Source organism: Populus nigra, chromosome 16 (assembly GCF_951802175.1).
Source record: "Populus nigra chromosome 16, ddPopNigr1.1, whole genome shotgun sequence".
Classification (NCBI taxonomy): Eukaryota; Viridiplantae; Streptophyta; class Magnoliopsida; order Malpighiales; family Salicaceae; genus Populus; species Populus nigra.
In genome coordinates, this window is record NC_084867.1 from 14316160 (window position 1) to 14340145 (window position 23986).

The following is a 23986-nucleotide window of genomic DNA, read 5'->3' on the forward strand; positions in this document are numbered from 1 at the left end:
GTCTTACGTCCTTGTCTCTTCAAATTTCAACAAGGGTAACCAAAAGCCGACAACATATCACTGGAGTACACTACAGATACAATGGACCTTATTAAAACTCGACACCATTTTTCTTTGATATTCTGGAGAGAAAAACTTGATGTCATCCACTAGTGGAATCAACTTTGGTCCTCTCGCTGTAAGCCCATACAATTTGATGATATTCAATAGACCCTTGTGATTTTTTTGATAAAGATTACCCACTCGGGCAACTCCCATCACTCTCTCTCCGGCATTGCCACCGCGTGTACAAGCAGCTCTGGTTACGTGTCAGGAAATGGAGATATCATGCTTGTTTTACACGTGTCGAATGCCCTTCAAACCCACCTCCATGCAAATGTAGCAACTGTAAGATGTTCTTGTCTTGGTCCCTCTATAAGATTATTCCATTTTTTTTTCTGGATGGTTATCTTTTTCTGTCAAGCAAGTAACTGACTTAATAGAAACTTGTTTTCGGTCTAATCGCTGGCAATTTCTGTTTTCGCTATGGAGTCACAAATGGTACGCCCACATGGTGTTCATGACCATGAACATGGTCCCAACAATGCTGGACTGCATCCTGGTAAGAACCTTATTTACTTAATTTCCTATGTTATTGAAGCGTGGTTTATGTTTTTGTTAAGTTTTATGTACTGTGAAATGTTGGTGCTAGAGGGTGAAGATGAGCATCGCCATGAGAAGAAGTCCGTGTTGAAGAAAGTGAAGGATAAAACCAAGAAATTGAAGGAAAAAGTCAAATTACATGGTCATGGTCATGGCCAGGACGAACATCATGAAGTTCATGTGCCTGATGATCATGACTTGTATGAGGAAGATGATGACGAGGATGAAGAAATGGTTGGGGACCCAGAAGTTCATGGAGCCTCAGGTATGTTAATGTTGCTACTTGCTTCAATGTCTGTATTAATTAACTACTGGTAAATGACCTTGCTAGAGAAAAAAGGGCCTTAGATTTGTGTGCGATGGATTTTGTTTTTGGATTTTTATGGTTTCAATTGTGAATTAAACTGCAGCCTATAGTTCTGCTTCTCTTAGAAGCTCAGCCCATGGACAGGGGGGAAGGTTAGGTGACCCTAGGACATATTATGGAGGTCCAACAACAATGCAAGAAGAACATACAGGCACTGATCCCATAAAGAGCTCTGTTCTTGGACAAGAGGAAGATGAGTCAGCACCACCAAAGGTTCTTCTCGAAAGGACAACTGCTATTAAAGAAGTACCTCATGCCCCAGTTAATTCGCCTGCATCTATTTCTCCTGCTGATCCCGTTAAAGGTTTTGTTCATGAACAAGAGAGGATTCTAGGGCAACCTGAAGTTAACTTGGAAGTACCAGTAGGGTTGGAGGAGGATCCTCACGCCCCAAAGGATAGACTTGTGGATCATGCTCCTTCCAATTATCAGACTAAAGCCACTGATCCAACTGGTTCTGGTAAGTTCTGTTCAATGTTTGCATGCCAACAAGGCCTTTTTGGCATTGATGTTTGGGAAATGTTTTTGTCTTTCAGAGGGGCTAATTATTGCATCTTGCAGGAGGGAAAGAGGCTGGAATAACTCCAATGCTTCAGTCTTTCGACAAAATGAATATCTATGATGATTCAAAACAAGGAGAAAAAAAGAACTCATCTGTCAGACCGCGTGATGCTCGGCCCTCTATGTTTCCCACTGGGAGCCATGACCAATTTTCTATAGAACCAACTCCCCCAATTTCCATTAACCCCAAGGAGAACCCAGAATCAGGTTCAGAGTCTATTGATTCATTGAAAATCAAGGAGCAACCAGGAGGTGACATTGCTGAGAAACCATCATACCAGAGCAGCAACACTGGAAAACCCTCCTCTGCCACTTCTGCAATTGCTGATAAGGAAAAAGCTGCCACAAATGTCATAGCTTCCAAGCTTGGATATATAGAGAGAGACGATACTATTCAAGAACATGAAGTGGCACATGAAGGACAAAATGCTGCGAAGCCAGCATCGGCAGTGGAATATGGAAAGAAAGTTGCTGCAACTGTGACAGAGAAACTCGCTCCAGTGTATGAAAAAGTTGTTGGTTTAGGCAGTACTGTGATGTCAAAAGTCTATGGCAATACTAACACTAGCACCAACACCAGCAATGAAGCAGACAGCATGATTAAAGGGAAAGATAAAGGGGTGTCAGTGAAAGACTATTTCGTGGAGAAGTTGAGTCCTGGAGAAGAAGACAGGGCGCTTTCTGAAGTTATTTCGGAGACTTTGAACAAGGGGAAGGCTGAGGCAGTGACAGAGTCGGAGGAGGTGAAGAGGAGGTTAGAGAGTAGGAGTACAGAAGAGTATTCTGGTGGAAGGGTGGATTCAGGCTCTGTGCATATTCCTGATAAAACTGTGGTTGGTAAGCTTAGAGGTGCTGTTGGTTCTTTGTTTGTCAAAGGTGAAGGGTCCAGGGCATCTCAGCAGCATCCACTTAGCTCCTCCAATGCAGGTAGAGATTAAACATGGTCTTGATTTGAATTTGAAAATTGAATTTTTAGGAAAGAATCAGAAAACCGAGTTCAATTGATTGTTTTGTTAGCATTTTTAGGAAAGAATCAGAAAACCGAGTTCAATTGATTGTTTTGTTAGCATTTACTCAAGCGCTTTCTTCTACTTATGCTAGTGGAGAAGAAATAGGGGATAGGAGACTTCAGGAGTCAGGAAACTGAGGAGCAAGCAATGTCTACTAAGATAGACTGTGTTTTTAACATAGCTGGTTTTTCTACTAATTATGAAAAGTTTGTTTTCCTTAAGTGTTGTGTGGATGGAACTGTAATGAAATTGTAATGGCACTGCATGGATGTATAAATTGTTGTGGACACTATCGAAAACCATTTTATCTAACTCTCAAGATCTGCTAAGGTCCATCATGTTATATATTTTCTTAAATATAAATTATAAATTTTTTAATCTTTTGAGAAAAAAAGGGGAGAAAATTCAACCTTTTAAGTGTAATTCTATATTAACCATTCAAAGTAACACAGATTACTCAAATTGCGAGGAGGAAGAAAATGGGATTTGAGTCTAAATTTTGGATTTTCTTCAATGGACAAAGTGATGGGATAGGAGGAAGTCCAGTAAAGAAGTGCAAGTAAAACAAAAGAGGCTTCTGGTGAAAGGGTGGATTCTGATTCTGTGACTAATTTACAAGGCTATGATTGATGAGCTAAAAGGTGCTATTGATTCTTTGTTAAAGGTAAAGAGTCCTGTTCATCTCAGCAGAAGCCATCTGGTTCCTCCAATTCAGGCAATCCTTCCTGTCTTGAATTGAATTTGGAACCTGATCAGTTTTAAGTAAATTCTGAAAATTCATTGCATCAGTCAGAGTCTTTCTGATCGGCTATGCTGGTATATCTTTTGCTGTTTTATAAAGCAGGAACCAGACTCGAGGAATCAGTAACTTGAGCTTGTTGAATTTTCGGAGTGATTGTGTTTGTTTTAATAGTGATTATCACTATCATCATCACTTCCAATTGTATTCAAGCAAGAGAGAGCAGATGCAGTTCCTCTGTGGTATTAATATTGTGTTCAAATTTGAGCATCAAAACTGTGAAAGTTTGGTGTGATGGTGATAGTTGTGTTTTACTTGAATAAATCAGAAAGATTAGGAAGGAAATAAATGGATGGATCAAGTAATATTCTTGATAAGAAATTTTGAAAAATTATGCATTTCTTTGATGCTGTGAGGTCCTTGTTCCTAAAAGCATAAAATTGAAGCTGCTTTGAGTGCGCTGCAAGTGTCTAATGATTTAACTCTTTGACACATTAGACTTATTCTGAGTGCATCTATTATGTGGGTTCGAGGAAATGTGATGATGATATGATTAAGGATTCACAAAAATAATCCCCCGTCCCCTCCACTATTGGATACGGTAAAGTTTGAATCTTTTTATTTGAAAAAAAATGGTATTTTCAGATAGAAAGTTTTAAGTTAAAACCTCTCCTCCTCGATAATCTAAATAAAAAAAAATTATCTTGTAAAATAAAATTGTTATTACATGTAAAGATATAAAACTCAGACCAGTTAATAGGTTAACTTGAAACCTAGTTAGTTTAGGATTTAAATCGTTTTGAGTTGAAAAACAAAATCTAAGTTAATTAGTGACTTTATAGATCTAGGTTTAACTTATTAAAACTTGACTTGTAACCTATTAATCTTTTATGTTTTTTTTTTAAAAATTAATATATTATTTTGATCATTTTAATAAATATATTTTGTTAAATTAACCTGACTGACCTTTTTAATTCATGATTCAAGTTTTACTGCAAATCAATAGGTAAGATATTTGAAAGTGTGGCTGTGGTTGCTTTTTAAAATATTTATTTTGAAAATATATTAAAAAATATATTTATTTTTAAAAAATTATTTTTAACATCAACACATCAAAATGACATGAGAACATCTAAAAAAATATTAATTTGAAATAAAAAAAATTTTAATTTTTTTTAAAAACGTTTTTGTTTTGTTCACTGCAGTCCTTTCCCTTCCCTTAAAATCAGTTTTTATAAATATAATGATGAGAAAAGAGACAGAGATCGCCTTGGCTCTGCTTATACAATATTAGGGCTCTCTCTAGCTTCAATTATACCAGTACTTTTGGATACATATATTGTAAACCTGGACCATTGGGCCTCTAACAGTGAGTTCCCCCTTTCTATTGTGCTATGCCTCTCTTGGGCCTTGTCCTTACACTCAAACACCAACCAGTCTAAACTCTAAGTCCACTTACGTGGCCTTCTATGGTTAGTTTCTTGAAGTGACATGTTTTTCTACGAAAAACTTTTGATTGCAGTGCTTAATCCCCTCGCATTTGGGGTTTTTGTTTTGTCCACTGCAGTCCTTTCCCTTCCCTTTACAAAAATATAAACACCCTGCTGAGGGACTATAAGCACCTAAAAAGACTTATGCTTAATCTTTTCAACAAATAGGTTAGAACCAGGTGAGTCCCCAGCTTTTTCTCATTCTCTTATGTCGTTTTTGGGGCCATCTCGATTGAATTTGCCTTGCAGTTCCTCTGTTCAATGAGCATTTGCTGTAAAGGTAAAACCCTTATTTCGTTCAATTGAGTTGTTTCTGTTTGATGGGTATTTCTCAATTTTATTTTAGAAGAATTTTCAAGCGCTATGAGGTGGAAAGTTTCAATCTTTTGGTTGGTTTCTTGGATTTGTTGAGTATTGTAAGGCTGGTGAGATAATGGGTCTAATAAGGTCAAACAATGAACTCTGTAGCTTTATTTGGTATGAGGGTAGTTCATAAATTCTTGTGCTTTCCTTCCGTTTCGAGGAGGTTATGTGATTATAGTTTTGATGGTGGTGATAATAATGATAATGGGTTTCAATATGTTGAAGAACCCTTGAAGAGAATGTATAAAAGTTCAGATTTTGATTCTTTTCAGAGTGAAAGTTGTGTTGAGGAGGAACATTTCTCAGTTAGGCGTAGTTATGTTGAGTGCACAAGGATTGATGCTGACAGAGTTCTTGATATTCTAAGACGAGATGGCCCTGGATTTGATGCGAAAAGGGCTTTAAGTGAGTTAGAGATAAAGGTTTCGTGGCTTCTTGTGAGGGAAGTTTTTACTGGAATTTTGAGGAACATAAATGAGGAGAACAAAACCAGGTGTGCGAAATTGGGTTTTAAGTTTTTCATGTGGTCTGATCAGCAGGGAAATTACAAGCACACGGGGAATTCATACCATTTGTTAATGAAGATATTTGCAGAGTGTGAGGAGTTTAGGGCGATGTGGAAACTAGCTGATGAGATGGTTGAGAAGGGGTTTCACACTACAGCACAGACATTTAATATATTAATTTGTACTTGCGGTGAGGCTGGTTTGGCTATGAATGTTGTGGAAAGGTTCATTAGGTCAAAAACATTCAATTTTAGGCCTTACAAGAACTCCTACAATGCGATTCTGCATTCACTACTGGTTCTGCATCAGTACAAGTTGATTGAGTGGGTATATCAGCATATGTTGGAGGAGCGTCATTCCCCGGATGTTCTTACTTATAATGTTATTTTGTATGCAAAATGTAGGTTGGGGAAGGCACCTGAGTTTCATAGATTACTTGATGAAATGCTTAGTTGTGGAATTTTTCCAGATTTTCACACCTATAACATCCTTCTACATGTTTATGGAAAGACAAACAATCCAGTTGCTGCACTTGATCTCTTGAATGCTATGAAGGAAGCGAGTATTGATCCTACTGTTCTTCATTACACTACGTTGATAGATGGACTGGGCCGGGCTGGAAATTTACTTGGCTGCCAGTATTTTTTTGATGAAATGATAAAGGCTGGATGCATACCAGATGTTGTCTGTTACACAGTAATGATCACAGGATATATAATGAACGGTGAGCTTGAAAAGGCACAAGAAATGTTTGAAGACATGATAGTCAACGGCCAATTACCAAATGTATTTACGTATAATTCTATGATTCGTGGGCTTTGTATGGCTGGGAAGTTTGAGGAAGCATGTTCCATGCTCAAAGAAATGGAATCCAGAGGCTGCAATCCTAATTTTCATGTGTACAGAACCTTGGTAAGAAATTTACGGAATGCTGGAAAGCTTTCGGAAGCTCATGAAGTGATAAAGCAGATGATAGAGAAAAGCCAATACAGCCATCTAGTGACCAAGATCAAAAGATATAAGAGATGATGCAATGGTACATGTTGTACCTTATTTAATTTTCAATTGTAACTTCATGGGAAGATTCTCAATGATTCAGCTCAATTGATGCCTTGTACCTGATTCCAGTATTATTTTTCATGGAAATTAGTAGGGTAAAGTATGCACATCTTTTCTCCCTGGTCGCATTTACTCTTGAGATAGAATAGAAGGCTTGGTTTTCCTTTATATTTCTTATGTGAAGTTAGTTTTGAAAAACTTCTCTGGATCATCAGCTTCTTGTGATGCTTCTGCCAATCTGAAATTTGCTGTGTTCTAGTAGTATTGATGTAATGATTTCTAAGTTTTCAATTCATTTATGTGCATCTTACCATTATGATGATGCCACATGATTTTTTTGTTAACCCTCATTTCTACCAGGAGCTGGTGATGATCATTTCTTTTGGCACTCAAGCTATCTTTTGAAACTGATATCATTATCTCAATCATTGATCATTTTGTAAATGGCCTTTTTGATAAGGAAACACCATAAGAATATGGATCTTGGAAGTTTTAAAGAATAAGATTGGATGCTAATCAGACCGGCTAGTAGGTTGACCTTGAACCTGGTTAACTCAGGATTTAAACTGGTTTGAGTTGGAAAAAAAAAAACCTGGGTTGATTAGTGATTTCCAAGATCTATGGGTTTAGTGTTCTGTAAACTACCGTGACCTTCCAGTATTGTATTAAATTACTTTACCTTTATTTACTTGTATGTTTGAAAGTTTATATTTTGATTCCCCTTCTACCTTCATCTCAGAAGTTATATTGTTTATGGATCGATGTGTAATTCTTTCCCGCATTTAGTTTGTGATCAGTATTTGAGAATTCCAAGTGTTAGCATTTTGGCTATTTTGAGGTTAAGATTTCAGGAGTTTGGTGTTTCAAGGGAGGATTCTGAGTAGGTGTCGTGGAATAGGGTTCGATGAGGGTAAAAAGTGAAGGCTGTGGCCGTGCCATTGAAGTTGGTGATGCAGGTGTGCCACTGGTTACGCAGGTGGGGGTAATGGATAGGTAGAGGAAAATAATGTAATTGTGGCAGCAGTTGTTTCAATGTCAGTGCTGCTAATAACCGTGCGGTATTAAGGTGCCAATTGACCAGTTGCTCATATCTAGTGACGGCGCTCACAACAGTGGCACATCAGAAGCAATGTAAATCCTTGTCAATGTTTACTGGAATTAAGATCTTTTTGTGAAAAGAACAGTGACTTTCGGAATTGGAGAATGGAACTGCAAAAATACTGAACTTTAAACTTCAATACGGTCTATGGGAAGAAAGTTGATTCAAGAAAGAAAAGTGTGGTTGGTGCATATGATGAGAATTGAGGTTTCTTGGTAAGAGCAATTTCTTAAATTATCAAAAGATGGTGACAATTCCATGTATGAAAATTCCATTAGCCACTGTTTTCCACCGACTTGAGCTGGTTATAGACAACTGTGCTTGTTTTAATAACTATGTTACTGGTTTACATGCATTTCTTTGCTAATTTTGCTGTTAATTTTTTCTGGATGGTTCATTGCTTCATTTATATCTATTTTCTTCAAACAACCCTTATCAGTTTTCTTTTTTATCAATCTAAAACCTTATTATCTTTTATGCAGAATGCTCCTTGTTTGAACCACCTCTGAAGGTATTAAACTAAGAAGAAGAATTCAAGCTTATGCAGAATTTGCAAATAGCTTCATGTTGGTCATCATGGTTGAGCTCAGAAGCTTTTCCCTTTTATCATTCTTCTCTCCTAACCTCAAGAATTTTCCTTTGAAGGCCAAATACCTTTTATAGACTGTTATTCTTGGGACTTCTATTCTGCAACTTATTCACTGTGCCTCTGTGCTATCCGCTATTCTGCCATGTTCAGTTGTATGAGCGTGACATCTGATTGGGAACTTCATATTTGTGAGCTACACTGAAAGATGGAGACATCAAGAAAAATTGCCGCCACTGTCCTGCATTGGATTGATTTTGGAACACGACACCGATTATTTCTTTTGAGATTTTTGACACCACTGTCCACAAGTTGCAACAGACCAGCTGCGCTTCACGAATTTGTTCTTCCTTGTAAAGCTAGTCCATCTGCTGGGCCAATTTGGCAGCCTATCGGAGTTTTACCCTTGTACTGATCATTAACCATGTTCCAGCCATGCTGACGTGTAAGAGTTTTGGCAGCGGCCCAAATGACAATTATGTTTCTTGGCTGCTCGTATTATCGTCATTTCTCAAAGAGCATGCCGTCGCCAATTGAGAACGTGAAAATGATTTGCATAGCAAGACAAAACAGGCCAAATCATGGTGCTAAATAATTGTGGAGGATGAGTTTGATTCCTTTATCCCCGGTTAGTATTATATCTAGGTAGCTTTTGATATCTTTGACATCATGAAATTAAACGGGGCAGAACAGGCCTGTCAAAACTCTTATGAGGCTACGACTTGATTCTAAACTGCTTCGACTTGTATATCCGAGCAATTCTATACGGGTGTCATTGCCTTTCTTCACATAGTTGCTGTTGTGATGTTGTAAGATGAGATCAGGAATCTGGAATTAGCAGGTACTTTTGTGTGTTGAGGCATTCAAAAATCAAAATCTAGCTGGCTAAGGTTTTCTGTGCCTACCTAATTTTAAAGGCCTAAGCATTGTTTCTTGTCAACTAGCGTGCTGAATGACGAAACCAGCCCACTAAACATTATAATTAGGAGCCTAGCAAGACAAAAACAGATTCTGTTCTTCCTTTTTTTAATTTGATAATGAAAATGGCTCTAGATCTGTGCCATAAATTCCCATTTAATGAATCCAGCAAATGGTCTCTCGGTGCATCAACTGTTTCATGCTTTCTTTATGATCTTCGAACCCATCCACGAATTGTTCATGGTAAGGTGACCTCCTTGACGTCACTCTCTTGCATTCTCCCTCGTAATCTTTGAAAGAAAGAATGGTGAATACTCTACCTCTTTTTTGACCTTCGAAGAAATGATGCAATTCGCCTGTCCTTTTGTTAACTTTTTTTCCGGCGAAGGAATCTTAATGGCTCATGCAGTGCAGAAGGTATTTTGGATGGACACTGACCCTTTAACTAATAGGAAGAGGAAGCTCGTTTGACCGAACTTTGTCCTCCATTACACAAAACCAGCGAGATTTCCTCAATTACATGTAGAAAGAAGATCCCAAATTACATTAGCTTAATCAACATTGCTAATATCGAAGGAAGGTTGTTAAAAGGATGCATAGGATTAGCATCCAAAAGGGCTAAAATAACAGGATACTATAAAGAGAGAAAAACCCTTCTGCTTGGCTCCTGGCCAGTAATTAAGTGCTACACAATTCAGCAAGTGAAGACATGGTATGAAAAACAAGCAAGCAAACTATTTCCTTGTGCAATTCAAAGCTCCACTTTTGTAGATATATGGATTCTAGAAGGGTTCTTTTACATGGGCAAAGCTTCTCTCTCAAAAGCTTATTACAATATGTATTTAGCTCTGTTTAGAATAATTAAGCTTATAACTCAAGGCAAGAAGGAGGAGGAAGAGAGGGGCTGGGGGTGAATAATTCTTGGTTTAATTGATTACTTCTTCTCCTCCTCTTTCTTTTCTTCCTTATTTTCTTCCTTCTTTTCTTCCTTCTTCTCCTCTTTCTTCTCCTCTTTTTTCTCCTCCTTCTTCTCTTCCTTCTTCTCTTCTTTAGCAGGTCCAACTGAAACTATGTCCACTTTCCCTACTTTCTTCAGCTTTTTCACCACTGCCACTGTATCCATCAGACCTATCACTGTTAGCTTCTGATCTTTGAGATCCACTGCTATGGAATCAACTCCTGTTTATGTACAAGAATGGAGCACAAAGTGACCAACAAAAACTTGCCAAGTACATCTTTCATTTATCTCAGCAGCTCCAAAGAACAACTACACGAAGAAAAGAAAAGAAAAAAAGAAATACCAAAAATATCAGCAGCGGCTTCTATTGCTTTCTTCTTTGTCTTATCATCAGTCATGGTCAAGACCTTTAACACCACCTTCATCTACAGATAAATTAACAAGAGTACTTGTCAAAAAATAAAAAGGAAGAAATCAATGCCAATAGAACATGAAAACAAAGAAGAGCAGGAGGGTACCTGATCAGCCATTAGAAGAGAGGGTAGAGGAAGGGAAGAGAATTCTAAGTGCTTGATAAATTTGTGGTGGGCTTTATATCTATACACAAAGGGGCTTGAAGATGTGAGGTGGTGGCGGTGGTGGATTACATGCAAATAGATGTGTGTGTGTGCGTGTGTGGATCCATGTCACTTTTTTGACAAAAATGAAGTGAAATTTAGCATGATGGACAAGTTGGAGACAATTGATTGATTGGACTGTCACTATTTCTTCTTCTTTTTTCCCATTCTTCATAGAAATATTCTCTCTTGTTTGGTAATTGATAAACATGTAATTTTGATACAAACAGTGTTTTAAAATTTAAAAAATTGTTTTTTCATGTGTATTTTTGTTGGATTGAAGAAAATATTAAAAACTAAACAAATTAAAATAAAATTATTTGAAATACCCATATTTTACTCGAATTATCCATTTAAGAATCGTTTTCTTTATTTAAATTGAGTTTGAGTTGAAATTTAATAATTTTTTCTTCGAAATGAAATACCTAATAGTAATGGCAACATAGATATAGAAACCATTGTCTATAATATTAAAATAATTTTTTAAAATAAAACATATTTTTGACAATCAGAACTCCAAAAGACACCGGGAGGGCATGTCGGCGTCGGCGGGGGGGAAAGGAAGGACGGAGGCTTTTCCTTCCCAATGTGTTGACAACTCGAAGGTTGTGACCAAATTGCTTTCTCTGTCATAATTAATTTACCCTTTCGGTCCTGAAGATTCCCTTCCTTGCAAAAAGTTGAAAAGAAAGATTGTCTGCTCCACCCCTCCATTGAAGGCTAGAAAAAGGAGCAGCCCTTTTTTTCTTATTTTGAACCTGGAAAGTCTTTCACCTTTCGGGTAACAATTAAAGTACTTTAGTATCATTAATTATATTGAAGACGATGAAGTTTTGAATTTCACGGAAACTTTTACGGTAACTACAGAATGTCTTTTTAATTTTTTTAAAAAAAAATAAAGAAGAAAAAAAATATAAAATACATTACAGCAATAAGAATATTTTATTAAGGTTATCCATTCTTTTTCGATTCACATTTTATTTTTTTAATTGAAATGATACCTTTTAGTTTCAGAACATTTCAACGTGTTATTTTACATGTGCTAGATAGATGGCATGTGCTATGTGGCGGGCTGAGTTAGATTTTTTCTAAAATAAAAAAATATCAAAGCAATAGTAACTCAAGTTAACTTGGGTTAACTTATTAATACGTAACTCAGTATACGAGATCGAGATAAACCCACAAAAAAAAGCTTAAGGCCTAATAGCCTAGTGTCAAATGATGAAACAAAAAACAAATCAATAGCATTGAAGAAAAAAAACCAGGGTCAACCCGAGTTAATTTGACCAACCAATCACCTTTGATATGAGATCGGAGTAAAAAAGCCAGACTCTTAAAAGAAGGACCTATAAAAAAAAAGATTGAAATTCAATAAAAAAAACATTAAAAAAACCTGAGTTGACCTGAGTTAACTTGATAAACTCACACTCAAGGTAACCTCATATAAAGAAAAACAAAAAAAATAACAAAGCTCAAGAGCCACTAATCTAATGCCTAATGATAAAACTGAAAAAAAATCAATTTTTAAAAAAAGGTCAAGAGAAATAAACTAAGTCAACTCAGATTAACTCGACTAACCACCACCTGCGATGTGAGATTGAGATAAAAATAATTAGACTTTCAAAAAAAAACCTAGCAAAAAAGGCCAAAGCTAAATAAAAAAAATATTGAAAAAAAAACTAAGATAACCAGGGTTGATTTAACTAACTTGCACTCAGGATAACTCCATAAAAAAATAATCACAAAGTTCAAGGGTCAATAATATGATGCCAAAGGAAGAAATTGCAAAAATAGCATCAAAGAAAAAAAATCTAAATCAACATGAAATAACCTACCTTATCCATTAATCGGGATACGAGATTAGGACAACTCAAAAAAAAAAAGTGAAACTAATAATGAAGTTTAAGGTCCAATAACCAAAATATGAAGTGATGAATTTAAAGAAAAAAAATCAATTTATAATAAAAGGCAAAAAAAAAAACTTAAATCATCATGAGACCTAGATTACCTTGTAGAAAGACAAACATAAAAAAACAACAAAGTAAAATTTCTAATCACAAAAGAATTTAAAATCCAAACAATATAGACCAAATATGGTATAATAACCAAATGAAAGAAAATAATTAGGAAATAAATTGAAAAACAAAATAAATTAAGAAAAGAATAAAAAATAGTAATCAAAATAATAAGGATCCAAATCAAATTAAAAAATAAAATAAAATAAGATATCGAGGGATAAAATTAAAATAAGATAAATAAAAAAGGACAAGAAAATAGCAATAAAAAAAGAGGACCAAAACTAGATAGAAAAAATAAATGCAATAAAATGATCATGGATGAAATTAAAAAAATAATAAATCACGAAAAGGATTAAAAAAAATAATCAAAAGAATGATAAACAGATAACAACACAGAATTTAGCTCCTATAATAATATCGATGGATATACAAACTTGAGGACACAATTTTTTTTTTTTAGATGGGTTATCTTTAATTTCTAGGTTAGGAAAGAGAAAAGAAAAAAAGCATGTCGGAGGCCAACCATGCTTTTGCCACAAGCACGTGTTATACTGTTGAAAAGAGGCGATGCACTGCTCCTAACACCACCTGGTAATCAGATGAATCCGCACGCGCCACCCTAATAATATAGGAACCGTCATGAGCTGATGCTTATATTGCATGCGTCAATAATTTTTTCTTAATAATATTTAATCTTTTAAAAAAACAAAAAAATAACAAGTAAAAACAAAAAAGCACCCTTGAAACAATGCATATTTTTTTTTCAAGGGAAATCTTATAACTTCACTGTTAAGAAAAAAGAAAATACAAAAAATCCCCCTTTGCAAGTTTAATGGTTATAATTTTCTATAATGATATAATCATATTTTTGCTGTGCAAATAATTATATATATATATATATATATATATATATATATATATATATATAAAAACAAAAAAGCCTTTAAACCAAAGAGCTCTTGAATGTTTGTTGCTTTAATAATCCATATGAGTTTGCTGCCTTAATAATAATCAATATGAATAGTACAGTCACCTAATTGAATTGAATTAGAAATAAACCTTCACAATATGTACTAGCAATTTATGCCAACACCAAGTTAAATTTATTTCACTTGTTATAATATATAAAAGCACACAAATTTATTGCTAGGGATAATTAAGGATCAATGATGGCATCTCAATTCCTTAATTTTAAGACCAAACTTCCACAAGGGAACGTTATGTGTTCTTGTTCTCAAATGTCCAAAATCAGATGAAGGCAAGAAATTAATCTACCAATGAGGACAAATTAAAACATATCATGTTGAAATAGGGGGCCGGGGAAAGGCAATTGAAAGCTAGCTAGTCGATCATCAACATTAAGCAATTTGTTCAATCATGAAAACAAAAAACAAACATCCTAAATTAAACAAAACTCAAATGAAATCAATACAACAATCCTCTTAAAAAGCAAGGAAAGAAATACATGAAAAGGCAAAAGAATAATAATAATTAAATTAGCATCACATGATAGTGCAAGCATGAGGATTGTCATCGCTGAAAAGGGAAGCCACAGCCTCATCAGATGCAACAGCAAGTGAATAGACAGCAGGAGTGTGGAAAAAGGTGTGGACACCATTAGTGCTGGCAACATTCTTGTATGTGTCATAGTAATGGTTGACAATGAAGGTTGGATACTTGTAAAAAGAGGCAAAATGAGAGTATCCTGGGAATGGCCATGGCTCTGCTGCTTTCCCTGCTCGTTTAATTGCTTTGATCACCTTCTTTTCCTCCAATGCATAGCCTCTAACAGTAATCTTTTGCACTTCCATCTCTACTTCTACCTCCTCTGCTCCTGATATGTACACATGAGAAACATTAGATTAGATCAGATCAGATAGAGAGCTACCATTCAGCATACACCAAGTATTCTGAATCTCATATAGACTTTCATTTGGCCAAAATAACCATATCCAATATGTTCTCGTTTATTTAGGATGTGAGAAATTGGGCTATATATGAGATGAGACTAAACTATTTGTTTTCCTGTTTCCAGTCTCGGGTAAAAAAATCAAACAGTACTATCTCAATTATGTACGTACTCCAAAGTTTGCCCTTGCAAAACATATATATATATACACGAGGCCCTCGACCACCTTTGAAGTGAAATACTCTAGTAAGGTAAGGCATAGAATCGACAATGGCAACATTACATAGCCTGGACCGTTGGCAATATAATTGTCACCTTTTGTACAAAATGTAGGCCTACCTACCTTTTAGCTTGAGGAGAGCTTTCTTTAACTTCGAAGCACAGCCCTCACAATCTAAGTTTGGAACTCTTACCTCTACCATCAGCTGCAATACCAACATGTAATTAAGAATATCAATGTATATACTTATGAAACAAATCAATGTATGCATGTACATGTGCTTGCGAGAGAGAGAGACTTACAGACATGGTTGATATATGAAGTTAAGAATTTGGTGACTTTGGCAGGAGGGTGGAAGCTAGGGCTAATTAAGGCGAAGGATGGGAAGCAGCTTCTTGGCTTTTGAAATTTGAAAGCATGCAATGAGATTGTTCACGCGTGGATTAGGAAAGCGTGCATTGAGAGCCCCTTTTCTGCTCTTTTCTTGAGGGCACGCTAGCTCGCTGTGAAATGATCACATGCTCAAATCTATGACAAGAAAACATTTGCCAGTTCTATGTAGGACCTTTCACATGACTTTGGTTCCAATTCTTGATGATTCATATTGATTTTGTTATGGTTTCTTTAAATATTAGCGGTGCCCACTTTATAATAGGCCATCATCTATAATTAATTGCCCAGCTATCTATTGTACTCTCATAATTAATATCTATAATTGGATTAAAAAAAAGTGTAGATTATATATTGACAATTTTTTTTTTCCAAAAAGACTATTTGAATTAAGGGTAAATTTAAGATGATCCAAATAAAATCAAAGCATAACAAACATTTTATTATCAAGATAATTGTATTTTGATCGAGCTATTAATATTCATACAAAAATAAATATAAATTGATATAAAATAGAGTCAATGTAGACAAAAAAAAAACTTTAAACTCAACCACTAAAAAATTATTTAATTATCAGCTAAAAAATAAAAAGAATAATATTTTTATACAATGCCTGCCTCTTAATTTTTGGATAAAGGATCATAATACAAATTTGCTAAAAATTTATATATCAGGATTGTGTTTGACTAATGTCTTGTATAGAAGGAAAATAAAAATATGTCATTATCATAATATTTTTACTTTGTTGCTAATACTTATAATAACTAATTTTGAACTCTGTCAATTACAATTAGATACACCTGATCGATTCATTGCACATGTAATTATTGCATTATTTATTTATTTGTTAACCAAAACGTATTTAACTAATTAATTGTACTTATAACCATATAAGTGGTGACTCAGTAGTAAAAGCTTGGACTAAGAGGTTTGTTATCTTTGTGGTTTCATGTTCGAGCCCTGTGATTGCTCATATGTTTGCCACTGTAGATTTACATAATCGTTAACTTCAGGGTCCGTGAGATTAGTCGAGGTACACGCAAGCTGACCCGAACACCCACGTTAAACTAAAAAAATAAAAATTAATTGTACTTATACCTTAATTGCTGTGGTAATCTGAAGAACAAGAAGAAGAAGAAGAAGAAGAAGAAGAATACCTGAACACAATTCTTTCGATGTCCACATATATAGAGAGACCAAGAAAGAAAAGGGAGTAAGCACTAAGCATTACAAAATCAGCTTTGGCGCTGCAAAAGAATTTCAGGAGAAAGTGCTGAAACCCTTTTTTTTTTTTTACTTTAACTTTTACTGGGAAAGGGCGGGAAAAGAAAAGGAAGAAGCTGAATCTCTTCTTTATTGATGATGTAAAGAAATTCTGACGTTAAAGGCACTAAACCTTTGTACAGCCTGCAGACTAGAACACACATTCAAATAATACCCAGTTGGGAAAGCGCATCAAATACTCTAACACACACAGAGACGTATAATAATATCATCTTATAAAGCTGCAAAAAAGAAAAAAGAAAAAAAAAGAGGAGATGGAGATGGAGATGAAAACTATATCATTCACTTGTCCCTTCAAAATGAATGAGAGGAGCCAGCCTAAATGTCAGAATTTGGAAGGCTTCCTTGGGGGCAAAATGATCATGGGTTTTACATAATTTGATGGGCTGGGATTTAACTCAAGCTAAAAGAATTTGTTTACTTTCTAGGCTGGCTGAAGGTGTCTTAGCTTAGCTCTAACTTCTAGGGTGGTCCACGCTATATAAACTCCGGCTTAAGGCTTGCTTCTTAAGAGAAAGCCCAAGTATCGTATTGATTCCGCTGAAGCTGGTCCATTTAAGCCCATGAAGATCTTTTATCTTCAGAAATTGTGCAAACAAACATCACATCAAGGGTTGAGATTATTGTCGAGCAATATGGGGCTGGAATACGTGAAGGAGATGGGGCTTGAAAAGAAAAGAGTGAAGTTATATACTGATAGCAATGTGTTTTACCTTATACTTTCTCCTCTTTTTATATATATATATATATATAATTAATAGTGAGCTTGAAGAATTTGATTTCTACAAGTTAGTAGTAGTTTCTATAGTTATTGATTTTTACTTCATATTATGTCTTTATTTTTCACCATGTTATAATTATAGTTATTTCTTGCAGCAAATTGCTTGAAAAGCCATGCCCGGAATAGATTCTAAAGGAGGATAACCTTGCTCATTGCACTCTTTATACTACAGGTGACTATGAAAAATCAACTATTCCACCCTATCCTCATTTATTTTCTAGACTGGCTGAAGGTGTCTTAATTTGCTTAGATTTGTTTCGTTGAGAATTAATATAATATCATTTCACTCTCTCGTGGCTGCTCAAAGATGAAAATAATGATAGAATTCATATTATTTTCTTTTGTTTCAGTTTTAAATATATTTTTTTGTAGAGTGCTATTTCCTCGAGCTTTGAGCACCCCAAGTAATTCTTTTTCTTAGATCTGATTTGCAATTATGTGTATGTGTGCGCGTAATAACGTGTTTTTTTTTAAAGGAAAAGTACACCATACTCACCCTATACCATCCACCATATATCTACGTACCATCGTATGTTTCCCTTTCTATACGGACATATATCATTGTGAGAGGCAACTGATCTAGTAGAGTGTTTTTTTTGTCAACTCTCCACGATCCCACCCCTTCACCAAGCACAGCTACCCTTGAAAATCCAAATCTCATGTTCTTTAATCCCCAATAATATTTTTCTTCCTTCTACTTAATTTTCTTGCTTAACGGAGTCAATCAAGGATTTGATAGAGTGCTATTTCCTCGAGCTTTGAGCACACCAGATACTTCTTTTTCGACCCTAGGTTAATTAACTAGAAAGCAATAACTTGTTTGACAATCAACTCTGTACTAGATCCAAGAACGTAATTATCCTTGGATATCTAGTTGGACACCACTAACCATAATTAAGATCCACCTCCACTAGTAAAATGGCCAAAATGGGAGCCAGGTTTTCAGATCCAAAGTCCATAACTAAAATCTTCTGTGTATGAGCGATATGGGTGGTGAATGAACCACCAGGAACAAGGCACTTCTTATGTTTGAGCTTTGTCAGTAGCTAGCGTCCCCATATAGGCAATAAAGCAAGGTACCTTTGTCCCATTACTACTCTCTTCCTTTACTGCTGTAAGAAGAGGTACTGAAACATACAGCAAATTAACAGCCGCCTTCTCACGAGATTCTACCTCTCTAAACCGGCTTACTTTGGATCTCACTCACCAGTCGTCTGACATCTCCTCTTTCTCTGTCTCTCCTTCCCTTTTTCTCCGCTGTACTTGAAAAATCTCTCCGTTCTCTCTTTTAATTAGCTATAAATCTCCCCAAGTCAAAGCTCACTGTGGAAACTCGCTTGTAAGTAACATAGATCATAAATGTAGGACTTCTGTCTCTGTTTCTTGGAAACTCAAAAGAAGAAAGAACAGAAACACCCTCAACCCCACGTTTGGTTTAAGGAAAAGAAGGCTCATAATCATGTGTTTCAGAGCTCAAATCAGCCAAAACTGAAGTGCCCATTTGAGGATATCATCCAAGTAACATGATTGTCAGATCTCCAAGTCATCAAAAGGCATAAAAAACGAGAGAGATCAATATTAGCATGAAGCAGAGGTTTTCAGAAAGTATGATCTGGCGGCCATTCATGAAGTTACCAGCTAGATCGTCTGTGGTCATCTTCCTCCTTCTCTTCCTCGTCGTCGGCGCGTTGGTCTGCACGCGTCTCCTCGACTCCACTGTGAGTATTGATCAAAATTATTTACGAAAATTATATATAAATATAAAACAATCTCCTCCGTCACACAACTGTTATGTGAAACTCATCATAAGCATGTCTTAACATTTTTTTATGTTAATCCGACCAGTAGCCAAGTTAGCCAGTTTACCAAAACCGAACCAAGTTAATGCATTATTCGATTCACTTAAAATCAATCAAATCATTTAAGGTGAGGCTAAATTTAACAGCTATGATTGCAGACGATACAGATTTATTGACAAGTGATCTTCTCATTAATGTCATTAAAAGAGATGAATAGTAAAATTGTGATTGTATCTAATTTTCATTTTTTTATGGGAAAAAAATAAATGGAAATTGACGAAGTTTCGAAGGGGAGGGTGTCGGTTCACCAAATTTGGGATGAATAAATGGTGGAACGCATGTTGTCTTTGACCTGTTGATGCTGTTTCTTTCATGTCAGAGGTCCCCCGCTTCCATGATACATAGATAATTTCGACTCTGCTTTTTTTACTTTTTTCGCACAATACTTGGAGCCCTTTTATTGGCCGGTATTTGACTTTTTCCGCTCCCAAACATCGAGTTCCATGCTCTCATGATTTCTTTCTTTTCTTTTCTTTTTCTGGTTCAGGTTATTTTGTGTTTCCGAATTGATTTTGTCGGCTTAAATTTAAAATAATATCATTTTATTTTTTAAAAATTAAACTAAGTTTTGATTATAAAATTGTTTGAAAATCGTATTTCTAAAAAATTTAATTTTTTTTAAAATTTAATATAGTTTGTATATTTTGGATCATTTTGATGTGCTGATGTCAAAAATAATTTTTAAAAAATAAAAATATATTACTGACATGAATTTCGCCACAAAAAATTATTTAAAAAACAATTATTACCACACTGTCAAATACATTTTATAACTACTAGAATAATTGAAATAATTTTTATATAATTTAACTTGAAATCTAGTTAAAATCAGTAATTGATATATTGACATTTAGTTTTTTATACTATGCGGTACGTAGTGCATCGGATTGGATCATTTTGTTTTTAAACAAGCATTATTTAAGACTATATATACATACCAGCTGAGCTATTACACATAAAAAATAATATTGAAGCACCTAATATATATGTAATACATTTTACTAGTGAATATTGCTAGCTAACTCAGTTGATAAAGGTGTATGGTGTTGTTCCACATAATTTGAGGAAAGATCTCATGCATTATTTACACTTAGAAAAAGAAGGATTTAGGGGTGCAATTAAAAGCTAGTTAGTTTTAGTACTAGAGATTAAAAAAAAAAGGGTTTTAAAAATGTTTTCTTTTGTAAAATAATAGGTCCCATTTATTAATAACCTTGAGTGGTTTTGCATTCAAAATTGCAAAGTGGAGTAATATTTTTTTTTTCAAAAAAAAAACCTTGAATATTTAATAAAAAATACAAGAAAAATAACAAAATTATTGATAATATAATTTATTATTAATTTCTCAATTAAAAGAAATAGTTGTGCATTTCTAAAATCATTTATATGTATGCATCTAATATGTTTTATGTATTTAATTAATCAATTTAAAAACTTTTAAATTAAAATTAAAATATTATCTTTCCAAACCCCACTTCATATATTAAGATATTTCTTTCTTTCTTTTTGGGACGTGTTTGCAGGTTACTGGGGGCAGCGCGGTCGTGAAAACATTTTTGACTGACAAAATCCCTAAAATACCCCGAAACAAAACCGAGTACCCGGTCAATTGCACCGCATTCAACCCCGCACGAAAATGCCCCACGAATTACCCGACGAACACGCAAGAAGGTCCAAACCGTCCATCAGTCTCCACGTGTCCCGAGCACTTCCGTTGGATCCACGAAGACTTACGTCCATGGGCCCACACGGGAATCTCAAGAGACATGGTAGAAAGGGCTAAAAGAACAGCGAATTTTAGACTGGTGATTGTGAATGGCAAAGCATACATGGAAAGATATAGAAAGTCTTTTCAGACAAGAGATACTTTTACAGTGTGGGGAATCATACAGTTACTGAGGAAGTACCCCGGGAAATTGCCTGATTTGGATATGATGTTTGATTGTGTTGACTGGCCTGTTGTTCGATCAAGCGACTATAGTGGGCCCAATGCCACGTCCCCACCTGCTTTGTTTCGGTATTGTGGTGATGATGACTCCCTCGATGTTGTTTTTCCTGATTGGTCCTTCTGGGGATGGTAAGACCCTCGAAGCCATTTTTTCCAATAGGTTAGTATGTTCTGGTGTTTTTCTTATAGTTTTATTCTAGCTAATGTCGCGTTCGGTGGTTTAGGCCAGAGATTAATATAAAGCCATGGGAGTCTTTGTCGAATGACTTGAAAGAAGGAAACAAGATCACCAAATGGATGGAAAGGGAACCTTACGCTTATTGGAAAGGAAATCCATCTGTGGCTGCAACAAGGCAAGACCTTATGAAATGCCATGCATCTGAAACACAAGACTGGAATGCTCGTGTCTATGCTCAGGTAACAACAAGCCAGTAGATCCCATCTGGACCATTCCTGCCTCACACGAGCCGGCGGATCTCGTTGGTGTGTGTGCCATGCACGGTCCAGATGGGGCAGTCGCCACAAGCGTGGCTGCTCCTAGCAGTCCTCCACGATGATCTACATTGTCATCAACAGCTTTTATGATGCCTCAAAATCTTTCTTGCAGGACTGGATTAAAGAATCACAGCAAGGATACCAGCAATCAAACTTGGCAAACCAATGCGTTCACAAGTAAAAAAATAAAAATCAATCAATCTTTAGTTTCTATCCGGTTAAATTTGTTTACTTTATACGATGAATGCTCACTGTCAGTGCTCGTGTAATGCAATTGATGCAGGTATAAAATCTACATTGAAGGGTCTGCGTGGTCAGTCAGTGAAAAATACATTCTTGCCTGTGACTCTGTTACCTTGCTGGTGAAACCCCATTATTATGATTTCTTCACAAGAAGTTTGGTGCCGAATCGGCACTACTGGCCTATTAAGGAGGATGACAAGTGCAGATCCATTAAGTTTGCTGTTGAATGGGGCAACAACCATAGTGAAGAGGTAAAAACATTTATGGCATAAAACTGCTCCATTAACATTAGAAGATAGAAGATTTCTCATTAGCATATAACATTCTTTCTCTGGATTGCCAGGCACAGGCAATGGGAAAAGCGGCAAGTGAATTCATTCAAGAGGACTTGAAGATGGATTATGTCTATGACTACATGTTTCATCTCTTAAATGAGTATGCTAAACTCTTAACCTTCAAGCCTACTATACCTGGAAGAGCTATTGAACTATGTGCAGAAGCAATGGCTTGCCCAGCAAATGGGCTAGAGAAGAAGTTTATGATGGACTCCATGGTGATGAGTCCTGCAGACACAAGTCCATGCACCATGCCTCCTCCCTATGATCCTCCATCTCTCCATTCCATTTTTCAAAGAAATGGCAATTCGATAAAACAAGTCGAGTCTTGGGAGAAGGAATACTGGGATAATCAAATTAAGCAGTCTTAGCTACCACTATATAGTCTTGTTATTTATCTTTCAATGCACATAAATAAATATATTGTCTTGAATAACTGTTCTTTCCATTTTTGTCACTATGAGACGGATAAACATCTTTTGATGATAATGTTAGCCGAGAACGAATTCTATAAAATAAACATCTTTTATCAAGACAGTACCTTATGCTGCTTATATTTTTGTTCTAATGATCTTTAATAGAATATGTTACGTTGATTTATGTTTTAATATCTAGTTGTCCGTTAAATTTCTGATTATGCAAGCTAGTAACGTGACAGAAGTGATCGTTAAACTTTAGTTCTGCCGCTGGCGCTCTTCGTTCATCTGTTGCATCAACTGATCCAAGAACAATAGATGCAGGAATCACATTTGGAACCTCTTCACTAGGAAAGTACAAGATTACTGCAAAAAAATTCATGGCAATTCTCATCTGTTGTAAAATCAGAAACAAAGACAGCGGAGTGACACTCTTCAGTAGGCAGACTGCAGACCTGAATGGATATTACTGCATTGTTCTACGTTTCTTCTGGGTTCCCAAAGCTTGTTTTCGCACATGGATGGCCCAGTATGGATATTCGCAACATACTTCTTCATCTTTCTACATCCCTTGATTTCTACCTGTAAATAAACTGTTCTAAAAGCATTAGATAGTTAACATGGTAATTACTGTACAAGTAGCAATGCCTCAAAACAAACCTGCCACCGCATTGTAGTCGTATCCTGTTAACTAGAGCTTTTTGTTGCCATCCATGTCCATTAATTATAAATGGTGTGAATGTTAATGCCCTGATTTGACTGCCTCGGAATTTCAGTGGCAGGCATGGGCAGTGGAACTTTGTATGCAAATGATGTTCAATGTCGCAGCTTGTCAAGTATTTTAAACAGAACAAATGGAGCCTTTTCCTTGTAATAATAGCTCGGGATAAAACGGTTGGCATCCTCGGAGTGGAAGAGGCAGCCAAGGATTAAAAAAACCTACATAGAAGTTTGAGAAAGCCATAACCAAACTCAAAACCAAAAATAGCAGAAAACTGTAGAAGCAGCAAGAGATTGTGTCCAGATTAGGCTCGGATGGTTGTTGTTTTAAAATTTTCTTTATTTTCCTAGTTAATCCTGGATTCCTTTCTTAATTTGGTTTTATAATTTTATTTGATTTGGGTTTGTTTAATTAGAATAGTTTAATATTTAAATAGCTTTACATATGATTCT

General features: G+C 35.6%; 5 protein-coding genes across 7 annotated transcripts; 3 read left to right on the top strand and 2 right to left on the bottom strand.

Moving 5' to 3' along the window:
* Positions 1–91: 91 nt before the first annotated feature.
* On the top strand, positions 92–3710 carry LOC133675532 (low-temperature-induced 65 kDa protein-like). Of its 2 annotated transcripts, none has more exons than XM_062096944.1 (5): positions 92–601; positions 692–907; positions 1053–1469; positions 1571–2497; positions 3033–3710. In XM_062096944.1, the coding sequence occupies exons 1-5, from the start codon at positions 526–528 to the stop codon at positions 3068–3070; spliced, it is 1674 nt and encodes a 557-aa protein (XP_061952928.1). In that variant the 5' UTR covers positions 92–525; the 3' UTR covers positions 3071–3710. The 2 variants fall into 2 exon arrangements, with proteins under 2 accessions (XP_061952928.1, XP_061952929.1); XM_062096945.1 differs by lacking the exon at positions 3033–3710 and adding an exon at positions 2638–2892.
* Positions 3711–4827: 1117 nt separating this feature from the next.
* LOC133676014 (pentatricopeptide repeat-containing protein At1g55630-like) lies at positions 4828–6844 on the top strand. Its single transcript, XM_062097588.1, has one exon. It carries the CDS (start codon positions 5265–5267, stop codon positions 6705–6707), a length of 1443 nt encoding a protein of 480 aa, XP_061953572.1. The 5' UTR covers positions 4828–5264; the 3' UTR covers positions 6708–6844.
* A 3133-nt stretch (positions 6845–9977) lies between these two features.
* LOC133676015 (heavy metal-associated isoprenylated plant protein 39-like) lies at positions 9978–10986 on the bottom strand. The gene is made up of 3 exons (XM_062097589.1): positions 10817–10986; positions 10642–10723; positions 9978–10519 (listed from the first exon to the last, which is right to left on the bottom strand). Exons 1-3 carry the CDS (start codon positions 10826–10828, stop codon positions 10275–10277), a joined length of 339 nt encoding a protein of 112 aa, XP_061953573.1. The 5' UTR covers positions 10829–10986; the 3' UTR covers positions 9978–10274.
* Positions 10987–14258: 3272 nt separating this feature from the next.
* On the bottom strand, positions 14259–15567 carry LOC133676253 (heavy metal-associated isoprenylated plant protein 31). Of its 2 annotated transcripts, none has more exons than XM_062097898.1 (3): positions 15365–15567; positions 15186–15267; positions 14259–14761 (listed from the first exon to the last, which is right to left on the bottom strand). In XM_062097898.1, exons 1-3 carry the CDS (start codon positions 15368–15370, stop codon positions 14436–14438), a joined length of 414 nt encoding a protein of 137 aa, XP_061953882.1. In that variant the 5' UTR covers positions 15371–15567; the 3' UTR covers positions 14259–14435. The 2 variants fall into 2 exon arrangements, with proteins under 2 accessions (XP_061953882.1, XP_061953881.1); XM_062097897.1 differs by having other exon boundaries at positions 14259–14767; positions 15365–15554.
* Positions 15568–18128: 2561 nt separating this feature from the next.
* On the top strand, positions 18129–22930 carry LOC133675949 (uncharacterized). Its single transcript, XM_062097517.1, has 6 exons — positions 18129–19235; positions 20900–21453; positions 21549–21741; positions 21932–21996; positions 22103–22313; positions 22406–22930. Exons 1-6 carry the CDS (start codon positions 19101–19103, stop codon positions 22766–22768), a joined length of 1521 nt encoding a protein of 506 aa, XP_061953501.1. The 5' UTR covers positions 18129–19100; the 3' UTR covers positions 22769–22930.
* Positions 22931–23986: the final 1056 nt, after the last annotated feature.

Excerpts from the sequence above, each read along its gene's own strand:
- LOC133675532 (XM_062096945.1), top strand. The coding sequence starts at position 526 with ATGGAGTCACAAATGGTACGCCCACATGGTGTTCATGACCATGAACAT. Across the intron at positions 602-691 it reads CAATGCTGGACTGCATCCTG|AGGGTGAAGATGAGCATCGC; the intron begins GTAAGAACCTTA and ends TGTTGGTGCTAG. Across the intron at positions 2,498-2,637 it reads ACTTAGCTCCTCCAATGCAG|CATTTACTCAAGCGCTTTCT; the intron begins GTAGAGATTAAA and ends TTGTTTTGTTAG.
- LOC133676014 (XM_062097588.1), top strand. The coding sequence starts at position 5,265 with ATGAACTCTGTAGCTTTATTTGGTATGAGGGTAGTTCATAAATTCTTG.
- LOC133676015 (XM_062097589.1), bottom strand. Across the intron at positions 10,520-10,641 it reads AGCCGCTGCTGATATTTTTG|GAGTTGATTCCATAGCAGTG; the intron begins GTATTTCTTTTT and ends GTACATAAACAG.
- LOC133676253 (XM_062097897.1), bottom strand. Across the intron at positions 14,768-15,185 it reads AGCTCTCCTCAAGCTAAAAG|GAGCAGAGGAGGTAGAAGTA; the intron begins GTAGGTAGGCCT and ends TGTACATATCAG.
- LOC133675949 (XM_062097517.1), top strand. The coding sequence starts at position 19,101 with ATGAAGCAGAGGTTTTCAGAAAGTATGATCTGGCGGCCATTCATGAAG. Across the intron at positions 21,742-21,931 it reads ATGCTCGTGTCTATGCTCAG|GACTGGATTAAAGAATCACA; the intron begins GTAACAACAAGC and ends TCTTTCTTGCAG. Across the intron at positions 22,314-22,405 it reads GCAACAACCATAGTGAAGAG|GCACAGGCAATGGGAAAAGC; the intron begins GTAAAAACATTT and ends CTGGATTGCCAG.